At 45.4% G+C, this 25,568-nt stretch overlaps 1 protein-coding gene across 1 annotated transcript in view; it reads left to right on the plus strand.

The window, feature by feature from the left end:
- Positions 1–3,585: 3,585 nt before the first annotated feature.
- Positions 3,586–25,568, plus strand: part of LOC113222357 (SH3 domain-containing kinase-binding protein 1-like) — a 62,505-nt gene continuing 40,522 nt past the window's right edge. The window contains exon 1 of the mRNA XM_026451896.1: positions 3,586–3,690. Coding sequence (XP_026307681.1) covers positions 3,615–3,690 — 76 coding nt within the window. The 5' untranslated portion in view covers positions 3,586–3,614. The remainder of the gene's footprint in view (positions 3,691–25,568) is intronic.

The raw sequence follows: 25,568 nt of genomic DNA on the forward strand, positions 1-25,568 counted from the left end.
TCTGGGTTATTAATTGACAGAAACTTTGTCCTGGATCTTAATCCATCTAGGTGTTTTTTTTGTTTTGTTTTTTTGACAGAGTCTCACTCTGTTGCCCAGGCTGGAGTGCAGTGGTGTGATCTCTGCTCACTGCAACCTGTGTCTCCCGGGTTCAAGTGATTCTCCTGCCTTGGCCTCCCGAGTAGCTGGGATTATAGGCACCCGCCACCATGCCCAGCTAATTTTTTTGTATTTTTAGTAGAGATGGGGTTTCACCATGTTGGCCAGACTGGTCTGGAACTCCTGCCTCAGGTGATCCACCTGCCTCAGCCCCCCAAAGTGCTAGGATTACAGGCGTGAGCTACCACACCTGGCCTTAACCCATCTGGGTTTTGAACTCAGGAACAGTCTTCCCACTCTCATGTCATGTGTATAGTAAGGACTTTCTTCAAATGATAGAAGCCAAGCAGGGCCCACTAACCTGAGCAAAAAGGATGCTTATTCTGGGGCCGGAGGGACCTCTCGTGCAACCCAAGGATGCCTGCTGGAGGAGCCGAACCCCAAGAAACAGCAGCTGGAGCTAGGCGTGGGCTGGCTGCCCAGCGTGCCCTCTGGCCACGCTTCCTCCCTGTCCCCTTTCTTCTGTGTGACTTGTTCATGGGGCACATGCCACAGTTCCAAATGCCTGTTAAGTATCACTTGATTTGGTCCCAGTTCCACATTTTTGTTAGTGAGACTGAGCCCACTGGAGCCGATGTCTCCCCCCAGCCCAACCCACCCACATCAATGGTGGGTGGGAGGTGCTCAGTTCCAGTCTTGGCGTAAATGTTGAAGGAAGGCGCATGGAGGACCCAAATGAAGCCTGCCCCCATGGAGGAGGAGGTGCTACGGGCCGCCCTCGGGCCAGGCACTCTCAGTGAGGATGCTAGACCGCCTGCCCGTGTCGGTGCTCATTTTCCCCGTCCTCCTCTTGACAAAGGGGTGACTGATGTGAGGCCGTGTGGCCTCTCCTGTGCTCTAGCCATCCAGGATGTTCATTCCATCCTCACAGAGTCCCTTCCATGAGGCTCCCTGAGGAAGGGCCCTTGTAGGAGCTGAGAACAGTTGTGCTTCAGAGTAATGGGGCTACTTTCATCCTTTAAGCTGCTGAACTGTGTGACTAAGCTCCGTGTCAGCTATTGAGTTGGCGGCCCTTAAAAAGTGTGTCTGTGCCTCTGGGGGCCCTTGGATAGGTTGGTGATAGCATGCCGTGGGGGAAGGGTACAATTGTGACATCGTCTGACTCTTTTAGGGAACCTGTGGGTTTTTAAATGGAGGAAGAGATGTAGACATTGTGAAAAACAGCCACCGCCTGACGAGTTAACCCCTGAGGTAGAGATGCGCTCCAGAAAGTGGCCAGGCGGCTCTTGCGCTAATGCCTATCTCCTCCCTACTGCCTTCTCCCTCTCTTTTTTTTTTGGATGAGTGAAAGTGAGGCAGAGTCTCGCTCTGTCGTCGGGACTGGAGTGCAGTGGCCAGATCTCAGCTCACTGCAAGCTCCGCCTCCCGGGTTTACGTCATTCTCCTGCCTCAGCCTCCCGAGTAGCTGGGACTGCAGGCGCCCGCCACCTCGCCCGGCTATTTTTGTATTTTTAGTAGAGACGGGGTTTCACCGTGTTAGCCAGGATGGTCTCGATCTCCTGACCTCGTGATCCGCCCGTCTCGGCCTCCCAAAGTGCTGGGATTACAGGCTTGAGCCACCGCGCCCGGCTCCCCCTCTCTTTTTCTCCTCTCTCTCCCCCTACCTTTTCTCTCTCTGCTCTCTTCATCCCCTCACGCTTTCTCCCATCCCTCACTCCCCTTCACCCTCTCTCCCTCACTTTCTCTCATCCAGATCCATCTCCCTACCCTCTCTTTGGTCCCTTATCTCTCTCCCATTCCCCTGCACCCCCTCTCCCCTTCCCCCCTCTTTTCCCCACCCCTTCTCCCCACACCTTCTCTTTCCCTCCCAGTCTCTCTCTCCTCACCCTCACTGTCCACCCCCAGCCTCCTGACCCTCCCCACTCCTGCTCTGCCTTCCTCTCAGCCCCTCTGTGTTTGGCCCCATTCCTCCCAGCCCATTTCTCTTATTTTCTCTCCTCACCCCTCCTCTTCTAGCCCCTGTGTCTGACCCTTCTCATTGCCCACATCCCTTCTCCACTGCCCCCTTCTCCACACTTCCTCTCCTGTTCTTACTAAGCCCTTCTTCCTTCCTTCCTACCCCTCCTCCCTGTCTTCTCTTACCCCTCAACCCCCCCCCCCCCTTCACCCCGCTCTCTCCCTCTAACTCTTCCTCGCCTCTCCCATCCTCTCATCTGTCCCCAACCCCCCTTTTCTGTCTCTGTGCCCACTTCTTTCCCCCCAACCCCAGCTCTCTCCCTGGAACCTCACTCTGGCCCCAGCGCCCACTCTCCTTTAACTCCTCTTCTCTCTTGCACTTCCTCCTCCTCCCCACATTCTCCCATTTCTTCCTTCAAACCCAGTATTGCTGCGTGCCTCAGATTCTCAATCCCAGAGGGCAGGAAGAGCCAGGGACAGGGTTACTGGCCTTCTCCAGCCCACAGCCAGCCATGGGTCCCTACTCTAGAACAACCACGATTTTTATTTTAATGTACGATATCTTTTTGAGATGGAATCTCACTCTGTTGCCCAGGCTGAAGTGCAATGGCATGATCTTGGCTCACTGCAACCTCCACCTCCCCAGCTCAATAGATTTTCCCGCCTCAGCCTCCCAAGAAGCTGGAATTATAGGCACGCACCACTATGCCCGGATAATTTTTGTATTTTTAGCAGGGACAGGGTTTCATTGTGTTATCCAGGTTGGTCTTGAACTCCTGGCCTCAAGTGATCCACCCACCTTACCCTCCCAAAGTGTTGGGATTACAGGTGTGAGCCACTGTGCCTGGCACTATTTCTTTTTTCTTATGAACTCCTCTTATTATCATCTTACTATCATTCCGAAATATTTTGGTGTATTTCTTTTTAGGTTTTGTTTTTTTTTTTTTGATAGAGTCTTGCTCTATCCCCTAGGCTGGAGTACAGTGGCATGATCTCGGCTCACTGCAACCTCCGCCTCCTGGGTTCAAACAATTCTCCTGCCTTAATCTCTCGAGTAGTTGGGATTACAGGTGCCCACCACCACATCCAGCTAATTTTTTGTATTTTTAGTAGAGAGAGGGGCTCACCATGTTAGCCAGCCTGGTCTCAAACCCCTGACCTCAGGTGATCCACCTGCCTCGGCCTCCCAAAGTGCTGGGATTACAGTTGTGAGCCACCATGCCCAGCCAGGGTTTTTACTATTAATATATACTTGTTGCTATATGTACATGTATTTTATATATACATATTATATTTATGTGTATATATATGTCTTTGTTTTTTTCTCACTTCATAGTCATCTTTGAAGCCAGTGTTTTTAGTAGCTGAGTATTTGAGTTCATGCATCTTAATGTATGTAACTATTTCCCTGTCATTTGAGCATTTAGGTAGTTTCTATGATCTTGATATTATACAGATGAGGATGTGATGGGCATATGTCCCCTTTCTATCCTGTAAGGAAATCACGTTGTAGACAGGGTGGCATTTTATATCCATTCTTTATCTCCATAGATTCCCATATGACTGGACTGGCCCCTGATGATGAGAAGGAAGAGGAGTTCAGTCCACGGGGATTGGCACATGGGCATTGGCAGGGTACTTGTCCTCTGTGTGTTTGCTTTTAGTTTTAGTTCTAGAAACTCTGCTCATATGGCTTATCATCCCTTTTATATGTACTCTGTGTGTGTGTGTGTGTGTGTGTGTGTGTGTGTGTGTGAGAGAGAGAGAGAGAGAGAGAGAGAGAGAGATGGAGACAGATCAACTGATACTTCTTTTTTTTTTGGTGTGAACCTTGGAGACAGGGTCTCACTCTGTCGCCCAGGCTGGAGTGCAGTGGAGCGATCTCGGCTCACTGCAAGCTCTGTCTCCCAGGTTCACACCATTCTACTACCTCAGCCTCCCAAGTAGCTGGGACTACTTGGTGGCGCCTGCCACCATGCCCAGCTAATTTTTTGTATTTTTTTAAGTAGAGATGGGGTTTCACTATGTTAGCCAGGATGGTCTCGATCTCCTGACCTCGTGATCTGCCTGCCCCTGCCTCCCAAAGTGCTGGGATTACAGGTGTGAGCCACCGCGCCCAGCTCCAACTTATACTTCTAAAAGCAGCTGCATGTGGGCTTTTATGTTCCACAGCACTGTCCCTATTTCACTGCACCGTTGTGGGGCAATTAATCCTGGTCTCGAGTTCAGGTGCAAGATTAGAGGATACACAGTGAAAGGTGAAATCCTTGGGGGTTTGGTTTCTTTGCTTTCTCTCCCCCTTTTTCTATTCTTTTTTTTCCTCTTTCTTTTTTTTTTTTTTTTGAGATGAAGTTTCACTCTTGTTGTCCAGGCTGGAGTGCAGTGGTGTGATCTCGGCTCACTGCAACCTCCACCTCCTGGATTCAAGTGATTCTCCTGCCATAGCCTCCCAAGTAGGTGGGATTACAGGCATGTGCCACCATGCCCAGCTAATTTTTGTATTTTCAGTAGAGGTGGGTTTTCACTATGTTGGCCAGGCTGGTCTCGAACTGCTGACCTCAGGTGATCCACCTGCCTCAGCCTCCCAAAGTGCTGGGATTACAGGTGTGAGCCACCGTGCCCGTTCACCATTCTTTTACCTGACTGGCATTTAAAGGAATTTTATTTCCTAGAACTGTAGGGAAAACTGTCCTGAAGGCCGTGAACCATCCATGTGATTTCATATTTGGCTGAGATAGGGGTCCAACTCCTTTGCTGGCAAGGGGAAGGTCATGACTATAATAATCCCCTTGTGGTTTCTAGCTTAGCTGTGTGTCATCATGCACTCCTCTGAAAAAATTGTGCTTTTAGCTTTAAAGGGCACCAAGTAAGGGTAGCTAGAACCCCCAGGAGCCAGGCTGGATGAACCATCTCAACGCCTTGGCCTTTTTAATTCATCACTTTCAGTAATGGACAGGATTGTGGAAAGTATTCATTCTTCAGCCACCAAGTGTACATCAAATGTCAGCTCATGTACCTGGCAAAAAAATTAGTTGAATATTTATGATGCCGTCTTGGGGCAAGTTTCAGTGAAGGTTCTAAAGTTCATGATAATAAATGTTAGAAAGCATTGGTAGCTAATATGTACCATATACTTTCTCCCTTTGGTATCTTTTCAAATTGTGAACATAACCTGACTTGAATTTGTGGGACAAACAAAACAGTTGACTCAATACTGTTGTGTGTTGGAATTCAATTAAATTCTGTAAGTGTTTATTGAGTGCCTGTTAAGTATAAGATCTGATAACCAGGGGAACTCCTCAAAGGCAACTCGAGTTTCACTCAATTATTCATTTTTCTTAACTTTCATTTCCCTAATTGGGAGAAGATTGTGATGTGGTCATTTTATGAACCACCCAACAGAATAAGCAGTTAAACCAAAGGGTGTTTGAGAAAGTTCTGTTTATCCAGAAAGAAGGAAAGATATAAATTTTAGCAACACATCAAATTAGAAGACAGCTTTCTGAGATAGAAAAATGTCTAGTCAGTCTCTGAAACTCCCTCCTCACTGGTAGTTTAGAGAGGAACAAAAGAGAATGGGGTTTCTCAGATAAGTGCTGAAGTTCCCCTTACAAGGAAAACATTTCCCAAGAATTCCTGCTTTGTCTTAAATCCACTACCACGAAGATCAGCACTAACAGGAGACACGGTGGTGTGCTTCGGCCATGAGGTTGTTGCTTGGTGATGTGACAGGCACATACTGCTTGCTCTGGTGCAGTCTTTTGTGTTCACTTGGTTCTCCCATCTCTTTTCTCTCTTCAAACCACTGTGAGAATCCCTTCATACAGTTCTCTCTGAGGCCTTCTCATGTGGTGCTACCCATTAAAATCAGTTCTGGAAGCTGATGTGATAGTTGATGTCATGTCTGTCTATGCCATCAAACATCATTATAAAATGTATAGTAGTGGGCTGGGCATGGTGGCTCATGCTTCTAATCCCAGCACTTTGGGAGGACAAGGCCAGAGGATCATTTGAGCCCAGGAGTTCGAGATCAGCCTGGGCAACATGGCGATACCCTGTCTCTATTTTAAAAATACAGAAAATTAGCCAGGCATGGTGGCACGTGCCTGTAGTCCTAGCCACCCAGGAGACTGAGGTGGGAGGATCACCTGAGCCCAACAGGTCGAGGCTGCAGTGAGCCATGATCGTGCTGCTGCACTCCAGCCTGGGCGACAGAGTGAGACCCCAGCTCAGAAAAAAAAAAAAAAAAAAAAGGAAAGAAAGAAATGTGTAGTTGTGGACTCATCTTTTGATGTAAGAACTAAAACACTGTGCTCCAGCTCTGTCCCCTCCCTCCCCTTTCCCTAGAGGAAGCAACCACCCTAAGTCTTTTTAGAATCGTCTTTCTTCTTTTTTAAGAAATAATTTTATCATTTCCATATGTATCTCCTAAAAACAAACATACTGTCTGGTTTTGCTTGTTTTTGGTTTTATAAAACTGGGACCGAAACTGCAGAGACTTGTGACTTGCTTGTTGTCTCTGATTTTGCAGTTCATGTGTTTTTCCTGTCTGGTATTCCATTGTTTGAACATGCCACTGTGTACTTACCCTTTCTCCCCTGATGGACTTTTGCTTTGCTTCCAGTTTTTTGCTGCTATGTACAGACTTCCCATCACCATTTGAATAAATGTCTCTGGTGTATGTGCGAAGCGTATTTTTTTAAAGGTTCATAACAAGGAGTGGTTTTGCTGGGTTTTAAGTTGCTGGATTTCCAAAGTGTTGTGCCAGTATATGTTCTCAAGAATTGAGTGAATGAACAAACTAATGAATGAAGAAGATAACATATTCATGGAAGGAGAGAGTATATGAATATTCAGCTTTAGATGAGAATGCCTAATTGATTTTCAAAATATGTGTTCCCAGAGTGTAAACATCTCTGCTGCTCCCTATTCTCACCAATATTTGGTATCCCAGATATACTGGGAGGTAGGCTAAACTGCCATCACAGAGACCCCAAAACAGCATAGCTGTTTCCCTCTCAGGCTGTGACCATTGGACTGGTCAGAGTGAGTGAATTGCTTTGCTCAGGTTCCTTCTCTCTTGTGGACATGGTTGGAGCTGGCTCACCAGCACTGTGTCCACCTTCCAGCCCATGGCAGAGGGAAGTAGACGGGGAGTAGCTTCTCTTTGTTAAGGACATGACCTGGAAACTGCTCACATCACTTCCACCCACATCCCATTGCAAAGAACTTAGCTACAGACTCACACCCAGCTGCAGGTGAGTCTGAGGAAACAGGCTCCAGCTGTGTAACCATGTGCCCAGCAAAAGCTGAAGGCAGAGGAGTATTAGTTTCCTATTTCTGCTGTAATAAATTACCACAAATGTAATGGCTGCAAACAACATACATTTATTATATTCTAGTTTGTGAAATCAGAAGTCCAGAATGGGTGGGCAGGGCTGAGTGCCTTCTGGAGGGGAGGATCCCTTTCCTTACCTTTTGCAGCTTCTAGAGGTCATCTGCATGACTTGGCTTCTGGCCTCTTCCTCACATCACCCTGACCCCTCCTCCCTTCATCTCATTTCCTTTTCCAGCTCTTCCATCTTTTAAAGATCCGTGTGATTACACTGGGATCTGCCAGTTAATTCAGGATACTGTCCTCATCTCAAGGTCCTTAGTCAAACCTGTGAAGTCCCTTTAGCCACATTATGTAACATATTCACAGGTTTGGGGAATTAGGACATGGACATACTTTGCAGGCATTGGGGAGCATTATTCTGTCTACCATGGGGGGAGGGATGGGTTCTACAGACAGTCCCTGACTTATAATGGGTTGATTGAATGGTTTTCTGATTTTACAATGGTGGAAAAATGACATGCATCCAGCACATTCCTGATCATGTCCTCATAAACCCATCGTGAGTTGAAAATATCCTAAGTTGAAAGTGCATTTACAACTTAGGATATTTTCAACTCACGATGGGTTTATGCAGGTGTAGCCCTGTGGTTAGTTGAGAAGCATCTTCTGTATTTTTTAAAAGAGGAAGGTGATAATGGGTACTAGAGAGAATGATCAGTTTCTGCCATATCATACCATCACATTTTTGCCAATCACATGGCTGTGGATATATTTTAAGTGTTAAGTTGTCAGAACTGGTGAATTTGCTGAAGGGAGGACTTTGTTTTCTGATACTTTGTGATTGTTGGGATTCAAATGTTGAAGTAATCCTAAAAGACAAAGCATATTTTTGGGGTCTTTCTCATGAGTGACAATTTCATCCATCAGTCTTCTGTTTGCCACAGTCCTTTTGCAGAGGGCATTCCCATCCACTGTTGTACTTGTAGCTTCCTCAGCGAAGCTAACAGAGCAGCTAGCATCCCTAGGATTAAATGACAGAGATCCCGGCGCACAGTAGGGGCCCAGATGTGTAACAAATAAACAATAACAAAAGCCCACACTAGCACATCGTGCCCAGAGCCCTCTTGTGTGTGATAATCACCTCATCATACATTGCATGCACATAGTAGGTAGACAAATCAAAGCCTCCTTTCCTAATACCCTCTGGCCCTCCAGCTTGCTGTGGACTGGACGTTTGTATCCCCCTCCTATTCATTCCTGTGTTGCAGCCCTAATCCCTCATGTTGTGTTATTTGGAGATGAGGTCTTTGGGAAGTCATCACAGGTCCCTATTCCTTTAGGCAGCTCGATTTAGAAGTCTTTATTCTTTTTTCTTTCATCAGTCGCTTTCCTCTGATAATGGGGGAGGGTAAGTCACTAATTTGTCAAATTTATGTGCACTCATTTTTGTATATAAGATAGGACAAACTTTCTGTGGTGATAACTTAGTAGTCTGCAGGGGCCAGCAAGACTCATTTATCCTTTGCTGGATCCAGCAGCACCATCCTCGGCCCCTTTTCATTGCCTCCCTGGGCTTCGCTAAGACTGTGCTTGGACCCTTCCTTCCCTCCATGTTGTCCTAGGCCCTGTCTTGAGAAATCTTGGCTCTCAGCCTGGAGCTGACAAATTCTTGCTTAGGAGGTGGAAGAGAATCGCATGTCTGACTAAAATAATTCATACACACTGCAGTTGCAATTTCACTTTCCTGGGGTTTATAAACAGGAAGACGCCACCAATTGGGGATGAGTTATTTATTTTTGAGGGGGGATCGTGAGACATCTTATTTATCTTTGTTTTACTTGGTCTGCTGGAAAATGCAAGGAAATCCGATTTGTTGTAGCCAGACATAATTCCCTCTTCCCTTTCCTCCCTCCCCACCCGTAACTTGGCTGCTTCCTGAAGCACAGGAGAAGGGTCACCACTTGAGGAGAAGGCACATGCTGGTTCAGGAAGCCCCAGCAGGGACTGCAAGGACTCCAAAAATTATACTCTGTGAGCACTAGTTTCGCCGGCACCCAGGCCAAGACCACAGCCTTCTCAAGTCTTCTTGTCTATGCTGGTATCGCTACGCCTGGCACAGTGTCTCACCAACAGGCAGCAAAAGAAAAATATTTGTTGAAAGAGTGAAAACAACATATGACTTTAATGCCAGAGCCTCATTTTCCCCAACCAGTTCAGAAATTGATATTTAATTTTGCATATTGATTTCTGCTCAAATGCATGTTGCCTATGATTGGGGCGACCGAGAAAGCCAGCACTACTCAGTCTTCCCTACTCTTGGCCTTATCGTGTTGTAAGGTTTGTTTACGTTTAGATAGCATTTCTCTCAAGCGGCCTAAAAAATAGATAAAATCATCAGTGACGCCATCCATGGGAGAATTTTGGCAACACAACAGCATTTGTGCCTAGACCACTTCTGCTGTATGTATGAGAATCTTCCTGTGGCCTTTGATTAGCCATTAACAGAAATTTCTTTTCCTTCCTTCCTTCCTTCCTTTCCTTCCTTTCCTTTCTTTCTTTCGACGGGATCTCACTCTGTTGCCCAGGCTAGAGTGCAGTGGTGCGATCATGGCTCATTGTACCCTCAAACTCCTGGGCTCAAGTGATCTTCCTGCCTCAGCCTCCCAAGTAGCTGGGACCACAGGTGCGCACCACCATACCTGCCTAATATTTTTATGTTTTTTGTAGGGATGGAGGTCTTGTTATGTTGCCCAGGCTGGTCTCTAACTCCTGGCATCTTGGCCTCCCAAAGTGCTGCAATTACAGGAATGAGCCACCACACCCAGCCCTCAGAAGTTTCTTTTGCATTGAACTTGCCAAGAAAAGACCCATTTATGATCAGCCCCTTGTAAAGCATGTGCCCTGTCTTCAGGGTAGCTGAGGGGCTAGCTTGTTATACTGTCCCCTCCAAAGTTTCCCTGCCATGGTTCTACCATAGAAGAAATCTTCTTTATCTTCCTTAGTTGTGGTCAGCTTTCAGGCTTGCCACACTTCCTCCTGGGTGAGTAAAGAGGCACATTTGGGTGCCCTGGGTTGGGCACAGTAGATTTGAGATAAGGGAGCCAGAGTGCTCATTTCTGCAGCAGGGCTCTCATCCTGCATTTTAGGGAAGTGTCTCTGGCCCCCTGCAGTGCAAGATGTTTTTCTTCTTTTTTCCTCTTGCTTTATGTTAGCTTGAACCAGTCCCTGGTGTTTTGCTTCAGGATTCTTTTCTTCCTCCCTAGGGAGTAATTGCTTAGAAAATGCCCTCCTGTCAAAAACATAAAGTCTTCAATATCGTAAATTGGTAGTGGAAAGTCCTCCATCATCTAGCTTAATATTTGAACCATTGCTAATGGCTAAGAGACTGCAGCATGATGGTGGGTCCCTTTGGAAGCCTGTTGGGTCAACTGGGGTGTTGGCTGTCTGCTTTGGTCAGTGTGTGTACAGTGATTTGGGGACCAGCCCATTTATCGCAGGCACTTCAATCTTTTAATGCTCTCACGCTTTGAAGAATTATAGGAGCCATATGCCGCTTCCCAGGTAACCGAGACTTGCTAAAAATAGAGCTTAAATGGCCCCACTGTTCTGGCATTGGAAATCGTTGCTTTTTATTTTTAGGCCGGCTTGTGTGATCCGTAACTACTTTCAAGCCTGAGCAATAAGAATCACTGAGCAAGACCTTTGTCAGTTGAACACTGTTAAGGTTTGAACCTCCACTCCCAGCTAGTTGGAAGGAGAATCCAAATCTATTGAAATAGGAAGTGCTGACCTCCACATGGCTCCCCTCCTCCACCTCCACCCTCTATTAAGCAGGATTCTGTTTCACTGTGGGTTTAGGGTACTTACCACAAGAAAAATACGTTGCAAAGAATGAATTCTGGCTGTGAGTTTATGGCAGCAGCCAAACAACCAGAAGAACAGATTGGCATAAAACAGCTTTGAGGCCATTAAAGAACACCACCAAGGCCGAGACCCACGCACTGTGGATTTTGGGTGGTCTGAAATGGAAATTGTCATCACCATACTTAGGTGCAGATTAATGCATTAAATGATAAATAAGAATAGGCCTAACTTCCATTGCTCATTTCATAAGTAATAGTCTCATTTTACTATCCCCATTCTTGCCCACCTTCAGTTACAGAAATAACTCTGAGTGGGTTTGCTTTTTAAAGATCTGTGTCAAGCAGATACCTCACAAAAATGGCACAGGCAAAGTGTTCTATTTAGAAGTTGCCCTGTGACACAAAACCACAGTGTGTTTTCTGTCCTTGGGCACTGGTTTCTTTGGACGTAAGTGCTGGGGGCATGGCACCGGCCTTCCGGGGGAAGTGACTTGAAAGTGCTGTGGGCTCCGCATAGAGAGTTTTACTTCATTAACAGTCGCTTATCCGTCAGGTCCAGAAGATGCAATGGTGGTACTGGTAACCAGGTACATTCGTTTTCTATTGTTGCCCTAACAAATTACCATAAAATGAGTGGCTTAAAACAACACAGATTTTACTGTCTTACAGTTCTGTAGGTCAGAAGTTTGATGTGGGTCTCCCTGGGCTAAAATCAAAGTGCCGACTGGGCTGCATTCCTTTTTGGAAACTCTAAGGAAAATCCCATTCCCTTCCATTTCCCATCTTCTAGAGGCAGCCCGTATTCCTTGACTCATGGCCCCTTCCTCTGTCTTCAAAGTCACCAACAGTGACCCAGGTCTTTTTCAGGTTGTGTCACTTGATCTTCTCTCCTGTGCCCCGCTCTCCTTTTAAGAGCCCTTGTGGGTACATTGGGTCCATCTGGATAATCCAGGCGACTCTTCCTTTTGTAGGGCCAGCTGATGAGCAACCTTAATTCCATCTGCAACTTTCATTCCCTTTTGCTTGGGATTGGGATGTGGGCATCTTTGCAGGGGATGGGGGGTGTTGTTCTGCCAACCCACAACAGGGACTTTGTTTTCCTAAATCTCCATGTCGGGTAGGGCCAAAGGGGCAATCATTTTGGTGGCAGCCTACGTGGAAGATGGCTTCTATATTTGCAGAGTTTCAGGAAGTCGAGAGGGTTTCTCTTAGACCACTGGACGGTGAAGTTTGTCAGATATGTTGTTTCTCTGTAGGGTTGTCCTGGAGTTTTGATGATCACAGCTGAGACTCTTACTGGGGCTGCTAGAGCCTGGGGATGGACGGCCTTGAAGGGGAGCGGGGAGTTAGGATGACTGGTAGCAGCTGGGCTGGCCAGCGAGCGAGGAATGAGGAAGCAGGGGGATGAGGACAGGAAATGATAGACAAGTCTGCCCCTTGGGAGAAAGAAAATAGAAGATGGGGTTGATTACATCTGGCCCCAAAGAAAATAAAAGCATGGGCCTTTTTGTTTGTAGGCTTTGTGATTGATTCTACTGTTGAGTCAACTTAGATGCTGGGCTAAACAAATTTATTTGCTCACTTTTTGGACATCCAGTGCACTCTTGACACTAAAAGCTTCAGGGGTTCCGTGTGGCCACTTGGGGGTTGGGGGGTGTTGGGTGTCACTGCCCAAACAACTCTCTCTGGAGAGAGCAGCAGCCCAGCTGGGGACCTCATCCCAGGAGGGCTCTGCTCTGGGAAATGTAAACCCGTCTGGCACAGACTTACAGAGGCTTAAATGTGTTCTCAAGAATTCTAACAAATAATCTGTTGTGAACTTAAACTGGTTTGGACTTTGAAGAATTGACAAGTTCTTTTGAGAAATAGTATGTGGGAGCTTTGTGCATCCTTTCCCACGGTCCCATGACTGGGAGGTATGTTACAGTGAAAGCAAGTTTCAGACACGTTTTGGCCACTCATTCAGACACTTGTTAGTACGCAGGCATGAAGAGAGCCCTGCTTTAGCTGGGCATGGTGGCACATGCCTATAGTCCCCATTACTTGGGAGGCTGAGGTGGGAGGATTACTTGAGCCCAGGAGTTCAAGGCTGTAGTGAGCTGTGATCCTGTCACTGTACTCCAGCTTGGGCAACAGAGCAAGACCCTGTCTCTTTAAAAAAAAAAAAGAGAGAGCGCCCTGCAGGCTGTTTTGTAAGCTCAGCAAAGCTTGAGCCCTCTGGCCAGGCCCCTTTTGGGAAAGAGATATTCAAGGCAGATGCCACTGTATTCCAGTGCCAGGATTCAGCTAACCCCCAGGGAGGGGACAGGGTCCTCCTCTAGTGGTTGACAGTGGCCCCTGACAGTCCTGGGCCTTTTCTCTGAAGGGGGCAGACTGCTGTTATTTCTAGATTCTTCTGTGCAGTTCTTCTGAGGATGGAGATGGTGGCACAATATTTTCACCCAATTCCTAGAGCAGAGAGCCACTGCTTGTTTTCATCATGCTAATTAACCAACTCTGGTGCAAATGGACTCTGATTAGTCTTTCAAATGCTGATCCACCATCCCTGGAGTGCTTGCTTTTCATTTGGTTACTTCAGTTGTAAGCGGACCTCTTTTAGGGTAAGGATCAAAGCCAAGTAATACAGAGCTATATGAGGAGACTTCAACAAGTTCATGGAACATGGGTATTATGAAAAAACTATGCATGGATTTACATTTTTTTTGCACCAAAATAAACTCACACTAACTTGGCTGTAACATGTCTGAATAGTATCTAGTTTGAGGCACTAAGAAAGATAAGACACCAGTTTGGAAAGAGCCGCTATCAGAGCAACATGAATTCTGCTAAAATTGAAGCAAGAACAAACATCAAACTTATAGTGAAGCTTGAGTGGAAGAATGGTGAAATCACTGATGCTTTACACAAAATTTATGGGGACAATATTCCAAAGAAATTAGCAGTTTACAAATAGATAATTCATTTTAAGAAAGGACAAAGCAATGTTGAAGATAAGGTCTGCAGTGGCAGACCATCCACATCAATTTTCTAGGAAAAAATTTATCTTGTTTATGCCCTAATAGAAGAGGACTGACAGTTAACAACAGAAACAATAGCCAACACCACAGACATCTCAATTGATTCAGCTCACACAGTTCTGACTGAAAAATTAAAACCGAGCAAATTGAATGGTCGCCAAAACCATTGCTCTCAGATCAGGTACAAACAAGAGCGGAGCTTCCAGTGGAAATTCTAAACAGGTGAGATCAAGATCATGAAGCATTTATTGGAAGAACTGTAATGGGAGATGAAACATGGCTTTCCCAGTGCCATCCTGAAGACAAAGCACAATCAGAGCAATGGCTACCAAGAGGTGGAAGTGGTCCAGTCAAAGCAAAAGCAGTCAAGAGCAAAGGTCAGGGCAACGGTTTTTGGGGATGCTCCAGGCATGTTGCTTGTTGACTTCTTGGAGGGCCAAAGAACAGTAACATCTGTTTATTATGACAGTGTTTTGAGAAAGTTAGAGCATGAGCAGAAAAACATCCAGGAGCAGTTCACCCGAGAGTTCTTCACCATGACAGTGCTCCTGCTCATTCTCATTCCTCTTATCAAACAAGGGCAATTTTGTGAGAATTTTGAGGCGAAATCATTAGGCATCCACTTCACAGTCCTTTTTTGGCTCTGACTCCTTTTTTGTCCTAATCTTTAAAAAGATCTGTAAAAATCACCTATTTTCTTCAGTTAATGATGTGAAAAAGACTGTACTGACATGGTTAAATTCCTAAGACCCTCAGTTCTTTAGGGATGAACTAAGTGGCTGGTGTCATCACTTACAAAAGTGTCTTAAACTTGATGGAGATTATGTTGAGAAATAAAATTTGTATTTATAATTTTATCTCTTAATTCTATTTTCCATGAACTTTTTGAAGTCCTCATATAGTACACTGTTTCTTTTTTTAGTGTGGGTTGCTATTTTTATTTATTTATTTTTTATTTTTATTTTATTTTGAGACAGAGTTTCGCTCTGTCGCCCAGGCTGGAGTGCAGTGGCACAATCTTGGCTCACTGCAAGCTCTGCCTCCTGGGTTCACGCCATTCTCCTGCCTCAGCCTCCCAAGTAGCTGGGACCACAGGTGCCTGCCACCACGCCTGGCTAATTTTTTGTATTTTTTAGTACAGACGGGATTTCACCATGTTAGCCAGGATGGTCTCTATCTCCTGACCTCGTGATCCGCCCGCCTCGGCCTCCCAAAGTGCTGGGATTACAGGTGTGAGCCACCGTGCCCAGCCTGCTATTTTTATTTTTAACTTTTTATTGTGAACAAACTTTAGACTTATGGAAAAGATGCAAAAATGGTGTAGTTTCCATATATCCCTTTCCCAGCTTCCCATAATATTATATAATCATAGTACTATTATTAGAATCAGGAAATCAACATTGCTATCATACTATATATCTAAATGCTATATGCTAAATACTGTACTATGCTATACTATATCTAATACTGTACTAAAGATCTTGTTTAATTTCATCAGGATTTCCGCTAAGGTCCTTTTTTTTTTTTTTTTTTTTTTTTTTGTTCTAGGATCCTCTTCAGAATCCATGTTGCATTTAGTTATTTCACCTAGTCTCCTGCAGTCTGTAACGGTTCCCCAGTCTTTCTTGTTTTTCATGACCTTGATGCTTTTGAAGAGTTATTTTGTTGATTATCCCTCAAATTGGATTGGACTGGGGTTATGCCTTTTAAAAATCATGGTAAAATATACATAACGTAAAATTTACTATTTTAACCATTTTAAGTGTACAATTCAGTGGCATCACGTACATTCACAAGGTTGTGTAACCACTATCTGTTTCCAGAGCTTTTTCATCATCTTAAACAGAAACTGTGCACCCATGAAGCAGTTACTCTTCATTCCTCCTTCCCGCAGTCCCTGGTAACCACACTTGTACTTTCTGTCTCTGATTTTGCCTGTTACGGGTACCTCATATAAGTAGAATTATACAATATTTGTCCTTTTGTGTCTGGCTTCTTTGACTTAGCTTTTGAGGCTCATCCATGTTGTAGCATGTATCAGTACTTCATTCCCTTTTTTTTTTTTTTTTTTTAAGAGATGGGATCTCACTGTGTTGCCTAGGCTGAAGTGCAGTCACTATTCACAGGTGGGATCATAGTCCATTACAGTCTTGAACTCCTGGGCTCAAGGGATCCTCCTGCCCCAGCTTCCTGAGTTGCTGGGACTACAGGTGTGTGCCACCGTGCCTGGCCTGTTCCTTTTTAAGGCTGGGAATAATATTCCATAGTATGGATAGAATACATTTTGTTTAGCCATTCATCTCTTGGACACTTGGGTTGTTTCTACCTTTTGGCTAGTGTCAATTATGCTGCTATGAAAATGGGTGTATGAATATTTGGTTCACATTTTAAAAGGAACTTGGAGAAACTGGAGAAGGAACAGTTTGGAGCACGTAGGAAAAGGTACTATTTTGTCTTTCCCATCCCTGACTAAGGCTTTTACAGAAGTAAGGGAGATTGAGATGCAGTGGGGCAGAGAGATGGCAAGTAGACTCAGAGACAGGTGCCGGATGGTTGAGAGGCCAGGAGGGGACAGGGAGCCCAACCTATTATACTTGTCCAAAGGTGCTGCCACTAGGGGAATGCCTAGAAGGTGCAAACAAGCCCACTGGACAGGGTCAAAGGCCTAGGAACCAGTAGGAGAATGGGTTAAGACCATGATTTGCTGTAGAAAGCACAGTTTGCTCCACACCACCCAGAGCCAGGCAGGATGGTATAGGCACAAGTTGGGTTGAAAATTAAGTCCAGGCCAGGCGTGGTGGCTCAAGCCTGTAATCCCAGCACTTTGGGAGGCCGAGACGGGCGGATCACAAGGTCAGGAGATCAAGACCATCCTGGCTAACCCGGTGAAACCCCGTCTCTACTTAAAAGTACAAAAAACTAGCCGTGCGAGGTGGCGGGCGCCTGTGGTCCCAGCTACTTGGGAGGCTGAGGCAGGAGAAAGGCGTAAACCCGGGAGGAGGAGCTTGCAATGAGCTGAGATCCGGCCACTGCACTCCAGCCTGGGCGACAAAGCAAGACTCCGTCTCAAAAAAAAAAAAAAAAAGAAAAAAGAAAATTAAGTCCACTTAGTATTTCTTCCTGATGTTTTTCAAATTTGGGGGACTATCTTCCAGTAAGAAATATATCTTACATTGCAACCTTGTACACACACCTGTTTTTAGTTATGATTGAAATAGTAATTTCAGGCTGGGCATGGTGGCTCATGCCTGTAGTCCCAGAACTTTGGGAGGCCGAGGTGGGTGGATCACCTGAGGTGTCAGGAGTTCAAGACCAGCCTGGCCAACATGGTGAAACCCCGTCTCTACAAAAATACAAAAATTAACTGGGCATGATGGCGGGTGCCTATAATCCCAGCTATTTGGGAGGCTGAGGAGGGAGAATAGCTTGAACCCAGGAGGCGGAGGTTGCTGTGAGCCAAGATTGCACCATTGCACCGGGCAACAGAGCAAGACTCTGTCTCAAAAAAAAAAAAAAAAAAAAAAAAAAAAAGAAAGAAAGAAGCAGTAATTTCACAGCAAACATTTGATGTGCTCTGATGTTTTCTATTCAGTTCTGTTTCATTAAAAAAACGCTTCTTGTGACCTGGGTTCCTGGGTTGCCTTCATCTTGAAAACACTGTACCACGCAAAGCCTCATATGCGAAGCTCTTTCTGCCAGTTACTTTTCTTTCTCTATCAAGTTTTTGTCCCTTCCAGTTGGAAAATGTAAACCACATAATTGATCACATTTATCTTTTTGTTTTGGCTGTGAAGCAACACAAACCTTGGCTTGACCAAGCGATGGGTTTCTATATGGCAGTTATATACTGTACATACTGATGCCTTAACTTTTCCTAGCTCTTGACCTTCTAGCTGTATTTTTCCTGATTCTAATTGTTCATATATTTTTGTTTTGTTGAATTCTTGGGAGCTGCCACAAATCTATGTGGAGTGTGATGATGGAATATATAACAAATCATTGAAAACTTTTGATCTTGACTGAGATAAATTGTGGAGTAAAGTCTGCATCTTTAGAGATTTTTTTTTTTTTTTTTTTTTTTTTGAGACAGGGCTTTCCTGTGTTGCCCAGGCTGGAGTATAGTGGCATGATCATGGCTCCCTGCAGCCTCGAACTCCTGGGTTCAAGCGATCCTCCTGCCTCAGCCTTTGGAGTAGTTGGGACTACACATATGTACCACCACACCTAGCTAATTAAAAACAATTTTTCTTTTTGTAGAGATGGGATCTCACTATGTTGGCCAGGCTGGCCTTGAACTCCTGACCTCAAGTGATCCTCCTGCCTTGTCCTCCCAAAGTGCTGGTATTGCAGGTGTGAGTCACTGTGCCTGGTCAGATTTTTTTTTTTTTTTTGAAGCACAGTCTGGACGATATGATTTTCTTTTAGCTCTATGATTCTCTGGTTTACTTTTCTGGCTTTTGTTTCAGATTAACCAGAAAGCAACCTCTTCCTTTTTTATTTTATTTTATTTATTTTATTTTTATTTTAATTTTTAAGACAGAGTCTTGCTCTATCACCCATCCTGGAGTGTAGTGGCACAATCTTGGCTCACTACAACCTCTGCCTCCTGGGTTCAAGTGATTCTCCTGTCTCAGCTTCCCGAGTAGCTGGGATTACAGGCGTATACCACCACACCCAGCTAATTTTTGTGTTTTTAGCAGAGATAGCATTTCGCCATGTTGACCAGGCTGGTCTCGAACTCCTGACCTCAAGTGATCCACCTGCCTCGGCCTCCTGAAGTGCTGGGATTACAGGTGTGAGCCTCTGTGCCCAGCCCCTTTGGAATTTAACATAGTGGCGAAGGTAGAATTCAAGGAAATTTAGAATTAGTGTAGAGGGAAGGTGTCATATCATCTTTAATTAAGGCCATTTTTACTTGTACTCACATTGGGTAGAATTCCATGTGTTTATGCAGGTGTTTTTTTTGTTTTGTTTTTTGTTTTGTTTTGTTTTGATTTTTGACAGAATCTTGCTCTGTCATCCAGGCTGGAATGCAGTGACACAGTCTCGGCTCACTGCAACCTCCACCTCCCAGGTTCAAGCGATCTCCTGCTTCAGCCTCCCGAGTATCTGGGATTACAGGCACATGCCACCATACCTGGCTAATTTGTGTATTTTTAGTAGAGACAGGGTTTCACCATCTTGGCCACGCTGGTCTCAAACTCCTGACCTCTGATCTACCCATCTTGGCCTCCAAGTGCTGAGATTACAGGTGTGAGCCACTGGGCCCAGCCACCGGAATGTCTCTTAATCAAGCTCCTTGCCTCTGTTCCCCTGCCTCATTTCAGGTTCCCATTCCCCTACTTGGTCTACCATGTTTGCTGTCTAACTGGTATCCCTGCCACCTGGAGCCTCTGCCCATGAGTCCTTCTGCCGCAGGTGTCATTAGAGAACACGCATTTATGGTTATACTTCCTCTCTGCTCCCAAACCTCCAGTTACTCCCCAGACTTAGGGATAATGCAGTCTTTTGAGCTGGCATCAAGGACAGAGCCCATCTTGTCCATTGATTAGAGCACCCCAACTTTCACCTTGCCCTCCCCACCTCTAGTCCTTAGGTTGGAAAGCTCTGAGAGAGGCTGAAATGGACAGACCATCTGATGCACATGGACCTCTTGAGTGATGATTTAGACCAGGGAGGATGAGTTTGGAGTTGAATTCATTTTTAAGTGAACTCTCCACTAAGCAAAGGAATAAAAAAACACTAGTATTAGCTCTAGGGGAAAAGAAACTAGGAAAGAAACATAATCTTGGTGTACCATGTGGCTAGGCTTTTAGTAATGTTTGTGTAGTCATAAGTGATGTAAATACTTGTGTTAGTTTTGTAAGGCTGCCAGAACAAAGTACTATGGATTGGGCAGCTTCAACAACAGAAATGTGTTGTCTCACAGTCCTGGAGGCTGGAAGTCTGAGATTAAGGTGTTGGTGGGGTTGGTTCCTTTTGAGGGCCATGAGGTTCCTTTTGAAGGCCGTAGTTGCCTCTGGGGAGGGAAAGTTGGGGAGCGTGGAAGAATGCTTTTTCCATGAGACCTTTACAGCTATTTGAATCTTTAACTGAGTGTGAGGGTGACTTGGGTGACCTGGGTCAGCATAGCCTGTGCCGCCTGCACTGAGCTGCTCTTGCCTTCATTCGAGGTGAAAAAAGGAAGTGGGGGATGTTATCAGCCTTAAAGGTCACTACTGACAAGAAGCGAAGTCTTGGGCTTTCTGAGGCCCATTTATCGTTTCATTCTAAAAGAACCCAATAGTTACTTTTTAGTTCCTTATATGAGATCTACTTTAACATATTCCAAAGCAGGGCTTTTTGGGGGAGGGTGGTGTAGTTTATTGCATTTTTGAAATTCTTTAGAAGATATCTACTTTCTTCTCTCTGTTGCAGTTATTGATTTAGAAGCAAGCTGGGAGCATATGACAGAAACTGTCAGTAACCCACTCTGAAGTTAATTTTGTTTTGGTTACAGGTAATAGTTTCATGTCTACTTCTGTGGGGAACAGCAGTGATAGATTTCCTCTCCTTTTTTTCCAAAAGCTTTCCTCTTACCTGTGCAAACCTCTCAGTCTCCCCATGCTGCCATGATGCGATGGGGGAGACAGTGAATACTCAAATGGGCATTTATATCTGCAGAAAGCCTCAGTTCCTTCCACTGATGTTAAATAGCTTGTGGAATGTGTTAGTCTGTTAAGTAGCCAGTGGAATGAATGTATTAGGTCATCTGTGGAAACAATTAGAAGAAAAAATCTGGCAAAGGAGCAGACCAGGAAAGTTTTTAAAAAAAATCTTTTCTGGCACGCAGTTCAATTAGATTAGTATGAGTTGTTAGAAATTAATGTTTGCAGTGTCAATGAGCACACTTATACGACAAAAAAGAAGCTCAATTGCAGTACGTGGCACATCATTAAACATATATTCAGATGTTTATTTAAAAAGTATAGATCTGTATTTCTTGTATGTGTAGCACTGAGCCAGGTAGAGGCAAAGAGTAAATGAAAATACATAATACCTGGTCCTTTCTTTTAAGGAGCATAAATCTGTTTGGAGGTAGCAAGACATAGAATGTAAAAGATAATGAAAGGGTTAAAATAACAGTCTGAGACAGGGATCAGCAAACTACAGCCTACAGCTAAAATCTGGCCTTCTGATTATTTTTGTAAATAAAGCTTTATGGAACACAGCCTCACTCATTTGTGTTTATTGTCTGTGGCTGCTTTAGTGCTGTAAAGGTAGATTTGAGGTGTTGGAATGGAACATTGGTCCCACCAAAGCTAAAATACTTACTATCTGACTCTTTAAGAAAAAGCTTACCGGCAGGGCATGGTAGCTTATGCCTGTAGTCCCAGCACTTTGGGAGGCTGAGGCGGGCGGATCACCTGAGGTCAGGAGTTAGAGACCAGCCTGGCCAACATGGTGAAACCTCCTCTCTACTAAAAATACAAAAAATTAGCTGGGCATGGTGGTGCACGCCTGTAATTCCAGCTACTCAGGAGGCTGAGGCAGAAGAATGACTTGAACCCGGGAGGCAGAGGTTGCAGTGAGCCAAGATTGCACCACTGCACTCCGGCCTGGGCAACAGAGTGACACTTCATCTGAAAAAAAAAAAACAGTAAGAGAAAAAGAAAAAGCTTACCAACTCCTTGTCTAGGATAATAATTCAAAAGATGTTACTTAGTGTATGAGGAGTATAAGTGATTTAGTGAACACTATAGTTAGTAAGTCTGAGAATGATGGAATGACAGGTGGCCTGAAAAAGGGTTTTGAAGGTGGCCTCAGACCAAAAGATTGGAGGGCATTTTGTGATGTAAAGACTTGGGAAGGAGATTTCATGGATGGCAGCATACATGGGGCTCTTGGGGGAAGAGTGTGTAGGGAGATGGGGACCGGGACTATCCAGCTGGACTTAGGGCCAGGTATAAATGCAAGTGACGTTGTCAATGTCAAACCTGTACCAGATTGAAGTGGCTCACTGCAACGTCTACCTCCTGAATTCAAGTGATTCTTCTGCCTCAGCCTCCCAGGTAGCTGGAACTAGAGATGCTTACCGCCACGCGCAGCTAATTTTGTATTTTTAGTAAAGATGGAGTTTCACTGTGTTGGCCAGGCTGGTCTTGAACTCTTGACCTCAGGTGATCCGCCCGCCTCGGCCTCCCAAAATGCTGGGATTACAGGCATGAGGCACCATACCTGGCCGAGAAGGGGCTTCTGAAAAGGAATGTTGTATAGATGAGAGATGTGCCAGGGGGAAGGGAGGAGGAGAACCCCCACCTATCCTTAGACACTGTATTGTCCTTCCTTCCTTTTAGGGCTTCTGTGCTGTCTACCTTTTTTTTTTTTTTTTTTTTTTTTTCTGGGTCTGCAAAGCTCCCTGCACATATCCTCGCAGGGTGTACCTTCTACCCTTTAGGTACCCAGCCCTATGCAGTTGATGAGACATCATAATGTTTCTGCCTGCCACTATCTCCTCTACTCCCTGACCACCCCCTCCAAGCCTGTATCCTGCTGTTTCGGCATCTGTTAGGCACCGAGCTTTCCCACTTTCCCTAGATCAGTCCTGCCACACAGGCCACTGAGCTCACTTCAAAATCCTTTCTCTCCTACCTGGACACAGTCCTGGGGCACCTGGGCCCTGCTTGTCTGTGTGGCCCTGCAGTGGTCCTCATTGTCACCCATTAATGCTTCCATTTACTTCTCTCTCATTCTTTTTTCTTTTGTAAGTTAAAACACACACACACGCTCACACACGTGTGCACGCACGTACACATACACAGAGACAGAGCGAGAAAGATAAAAGAAAATTCTATAGTGCAGCACTGAGTTTATTCCAGACTTTCTCTTCTCAAGTTCTTCAAATTCTCTTCTCACCTGACCCTAACCAAGAGATGACCTTGATTCCTGTTTAAGAAAAGGTGTCAACTCGCTTGTGTACTCTCATCTTCATGTCTTTATATCACTGTTGTAATGTTGATCCACTTTTATCCAACACCAGAGAAAGATACTCTTCCTTCTTTTTTTATTCTCTGACTTCTCTCTAATCATGCACTCCTGACTCATCTGCCTGTTGTCCAGCACTGTGACCCTGTCCCCGCATACCGTCAGTAAATACTTACTGGATCAAAGAGCCATTCTGTCTGAGAAAATGTCAGCTAAGAATGTAGAAGGGCAGCAGGCCTAATTTGGCCTGGTTTCATATTTGAGCCTACTGCCTATATTCGTGTGTACACTTGGGTATGTTCATGTGTGTGTGTGTATGTGTGGTGTGTGGTTTTTTTTTTTTCCTGTGCAGCCACAGTATCTGGAACATATGTCTCAGAAAATCTTTATTGATTGAAAAAATTATGAGCAGGAACAGGGGCAAGAAGATGGGCTTTGAGTCCAGACTGGCTGGCGGCTGGAATATTATCTGATCTCTCTGGGAGTTGGATTCTGTCCTAAACCAGGAACAATAATAGGCACCTTGTAGAGCATATTCCAGTTCCTGTTGCTGTGTGACAGATTACTCCAAAATTTAGCACCTTCAAAAAGCTATTTTATTCTCACCAGTTTTGTGGGTCGAGCATTTGGACAGGGCACGGTAGGGAGGGCTTGTCTCAGCTCTACAATGTCTGGGGCCTCGGCTGGAAAGGCCTGAGGTTGAAGTGGACGCGACAGCTGGGGGTTGGAACCATCTGAAGGTTGGGTCCCTCACATGTCAGGCCAGGCTGGGATGACTCAGTAACTAGGCATGCCAGCTGGTGTGTCTCAGTGCAAATTGGCTTCCTCACGGCATGGCTGTCTTGGGGTATTCCAGCAAGTCAGTTGGAAACTGCGTAATATGGCCCAGAAGTCACACAGCATCACTTTCCTCCACTCTGTTGGTCAAAGTGGTCACCAGCCTGCCCGGGTTCCAAAGCCTGGGGAGGAAGATTAGATTTCTTCTATTGACAGCTGGATCACATTCTAGAAGAGCTCAAGGGACAGGAGATGTTGCTGTAGCCATCTTGGAAAACACAATCGGCTACAGAGTGATCGTTACAGTTAAATGATACAGTGAGGATAAAGGCAACTGACACAAGATTTTAAGAGTCTATTTTCTGCTGGGCATGGTGACTCATGCCTGTAATCCCAACTACTCGGGGTGCTGAGGCAGGAGGATCACTTGAGGCCAGGAGATCTAGACTAGCCTGGGCAACATAGTGAGACCCCTTCTCTACAAAAAATAAAATAATTAGCTGGGCATGGTGGCAGGTGCCAGTAGTCCCAGCTACTTGGGAGGCTGAGGTGGGAGGATCTCTTGAGGCCAGGAGGTTGAGGCTGTAGTGAGCCATGATCGTGCCACCGCACTCCGTCCTGGGTGACAGAGTGAGACCCTGTCTCAAAAGAGTATATTTTCATTCGGTAAATATTTGTGAAGTTCCTACTATATGCTAGGTATCAGGCTGGTCCCCGATCTACAGAGGCAAACAAAGCAGACATGCTCTCTGTCCTCCTGTAGCTTTCAGTCTAGTGGTGGACACAGGCAGTAATCACATGTAATTAGATCTGGAAATTCCTCCTCCTTTTCTGGAGAGGGACTGGTGAAACATCTGGATTTGTGTGTTGCATTTTAAGTGTTTTTCCCCCCTCCCCAGTGAATGATGAGGAAGGGGATCTGCCCATTGTTAATGTGGAACCTCTTGCTGCTGTTTGTTTTGTTTTGATACTTCTGCAGACCTGGAGGCTCATAGCCCTGAAAGGTGCCTTGTCAGGCTTGAGGTCTGCAAGGACCCCCTGACCCTTTTGTTCAGCTTCAGACTTATGTTTCTCTTTCTGCAAAAGAGATTTAGAAGAGTGTTAGGGGTACATAGAGTCACCTGGGAGATCATCTTCAGCCTAGACATGACCCGCCTTACCCCCTGCCCCATTCTGATGGGAACCGGGGCGTGGAGGAGACAGGAATGAGAAAGTTTCACAGGGGATTCTGACACCTCTGGGTGAGGAACCCAGTGTGAGATGGGCCAGCACTTCCCAAACCGTACTGTGCATGTGAGTGCCCTGGGGATCTTATGATGCAGTCTTAGGTTCAGTAGGTCTCGGGGAGGCTGGGGGATGCCTCTGAGTAGTGAGGGTATATGGAGTACCAGGCAGGTACAGATAGAGATGCCTGTGGAAGTTTGCTGCACCCTGACAAAAGGGCCAGTTCTCAGAGAGTAGGGTACTGAGGGCTAGCCAGGTGAACTACCAGATTTCTGTCATGTTTCGGCACGCATTTCTTTCTTTCTTTTTTTTTTTTTTTTGAGACAGAGT

Source organism: Piliocolobus tephrosceles, chromosome Y, assembly GCF_002776525.5.
Source record: "Piliocolobus tephrosceles isolate RC106 chromosome Y, ASM277652v3, whole genome shotgun sequence".
Taxonomy (NCBI): Eukaryota; Metazoa; Chordata; class Mammalia; order Primates; family Cercopithecidae; genus Piliocolobus; species Piliocolobus tephrosceles.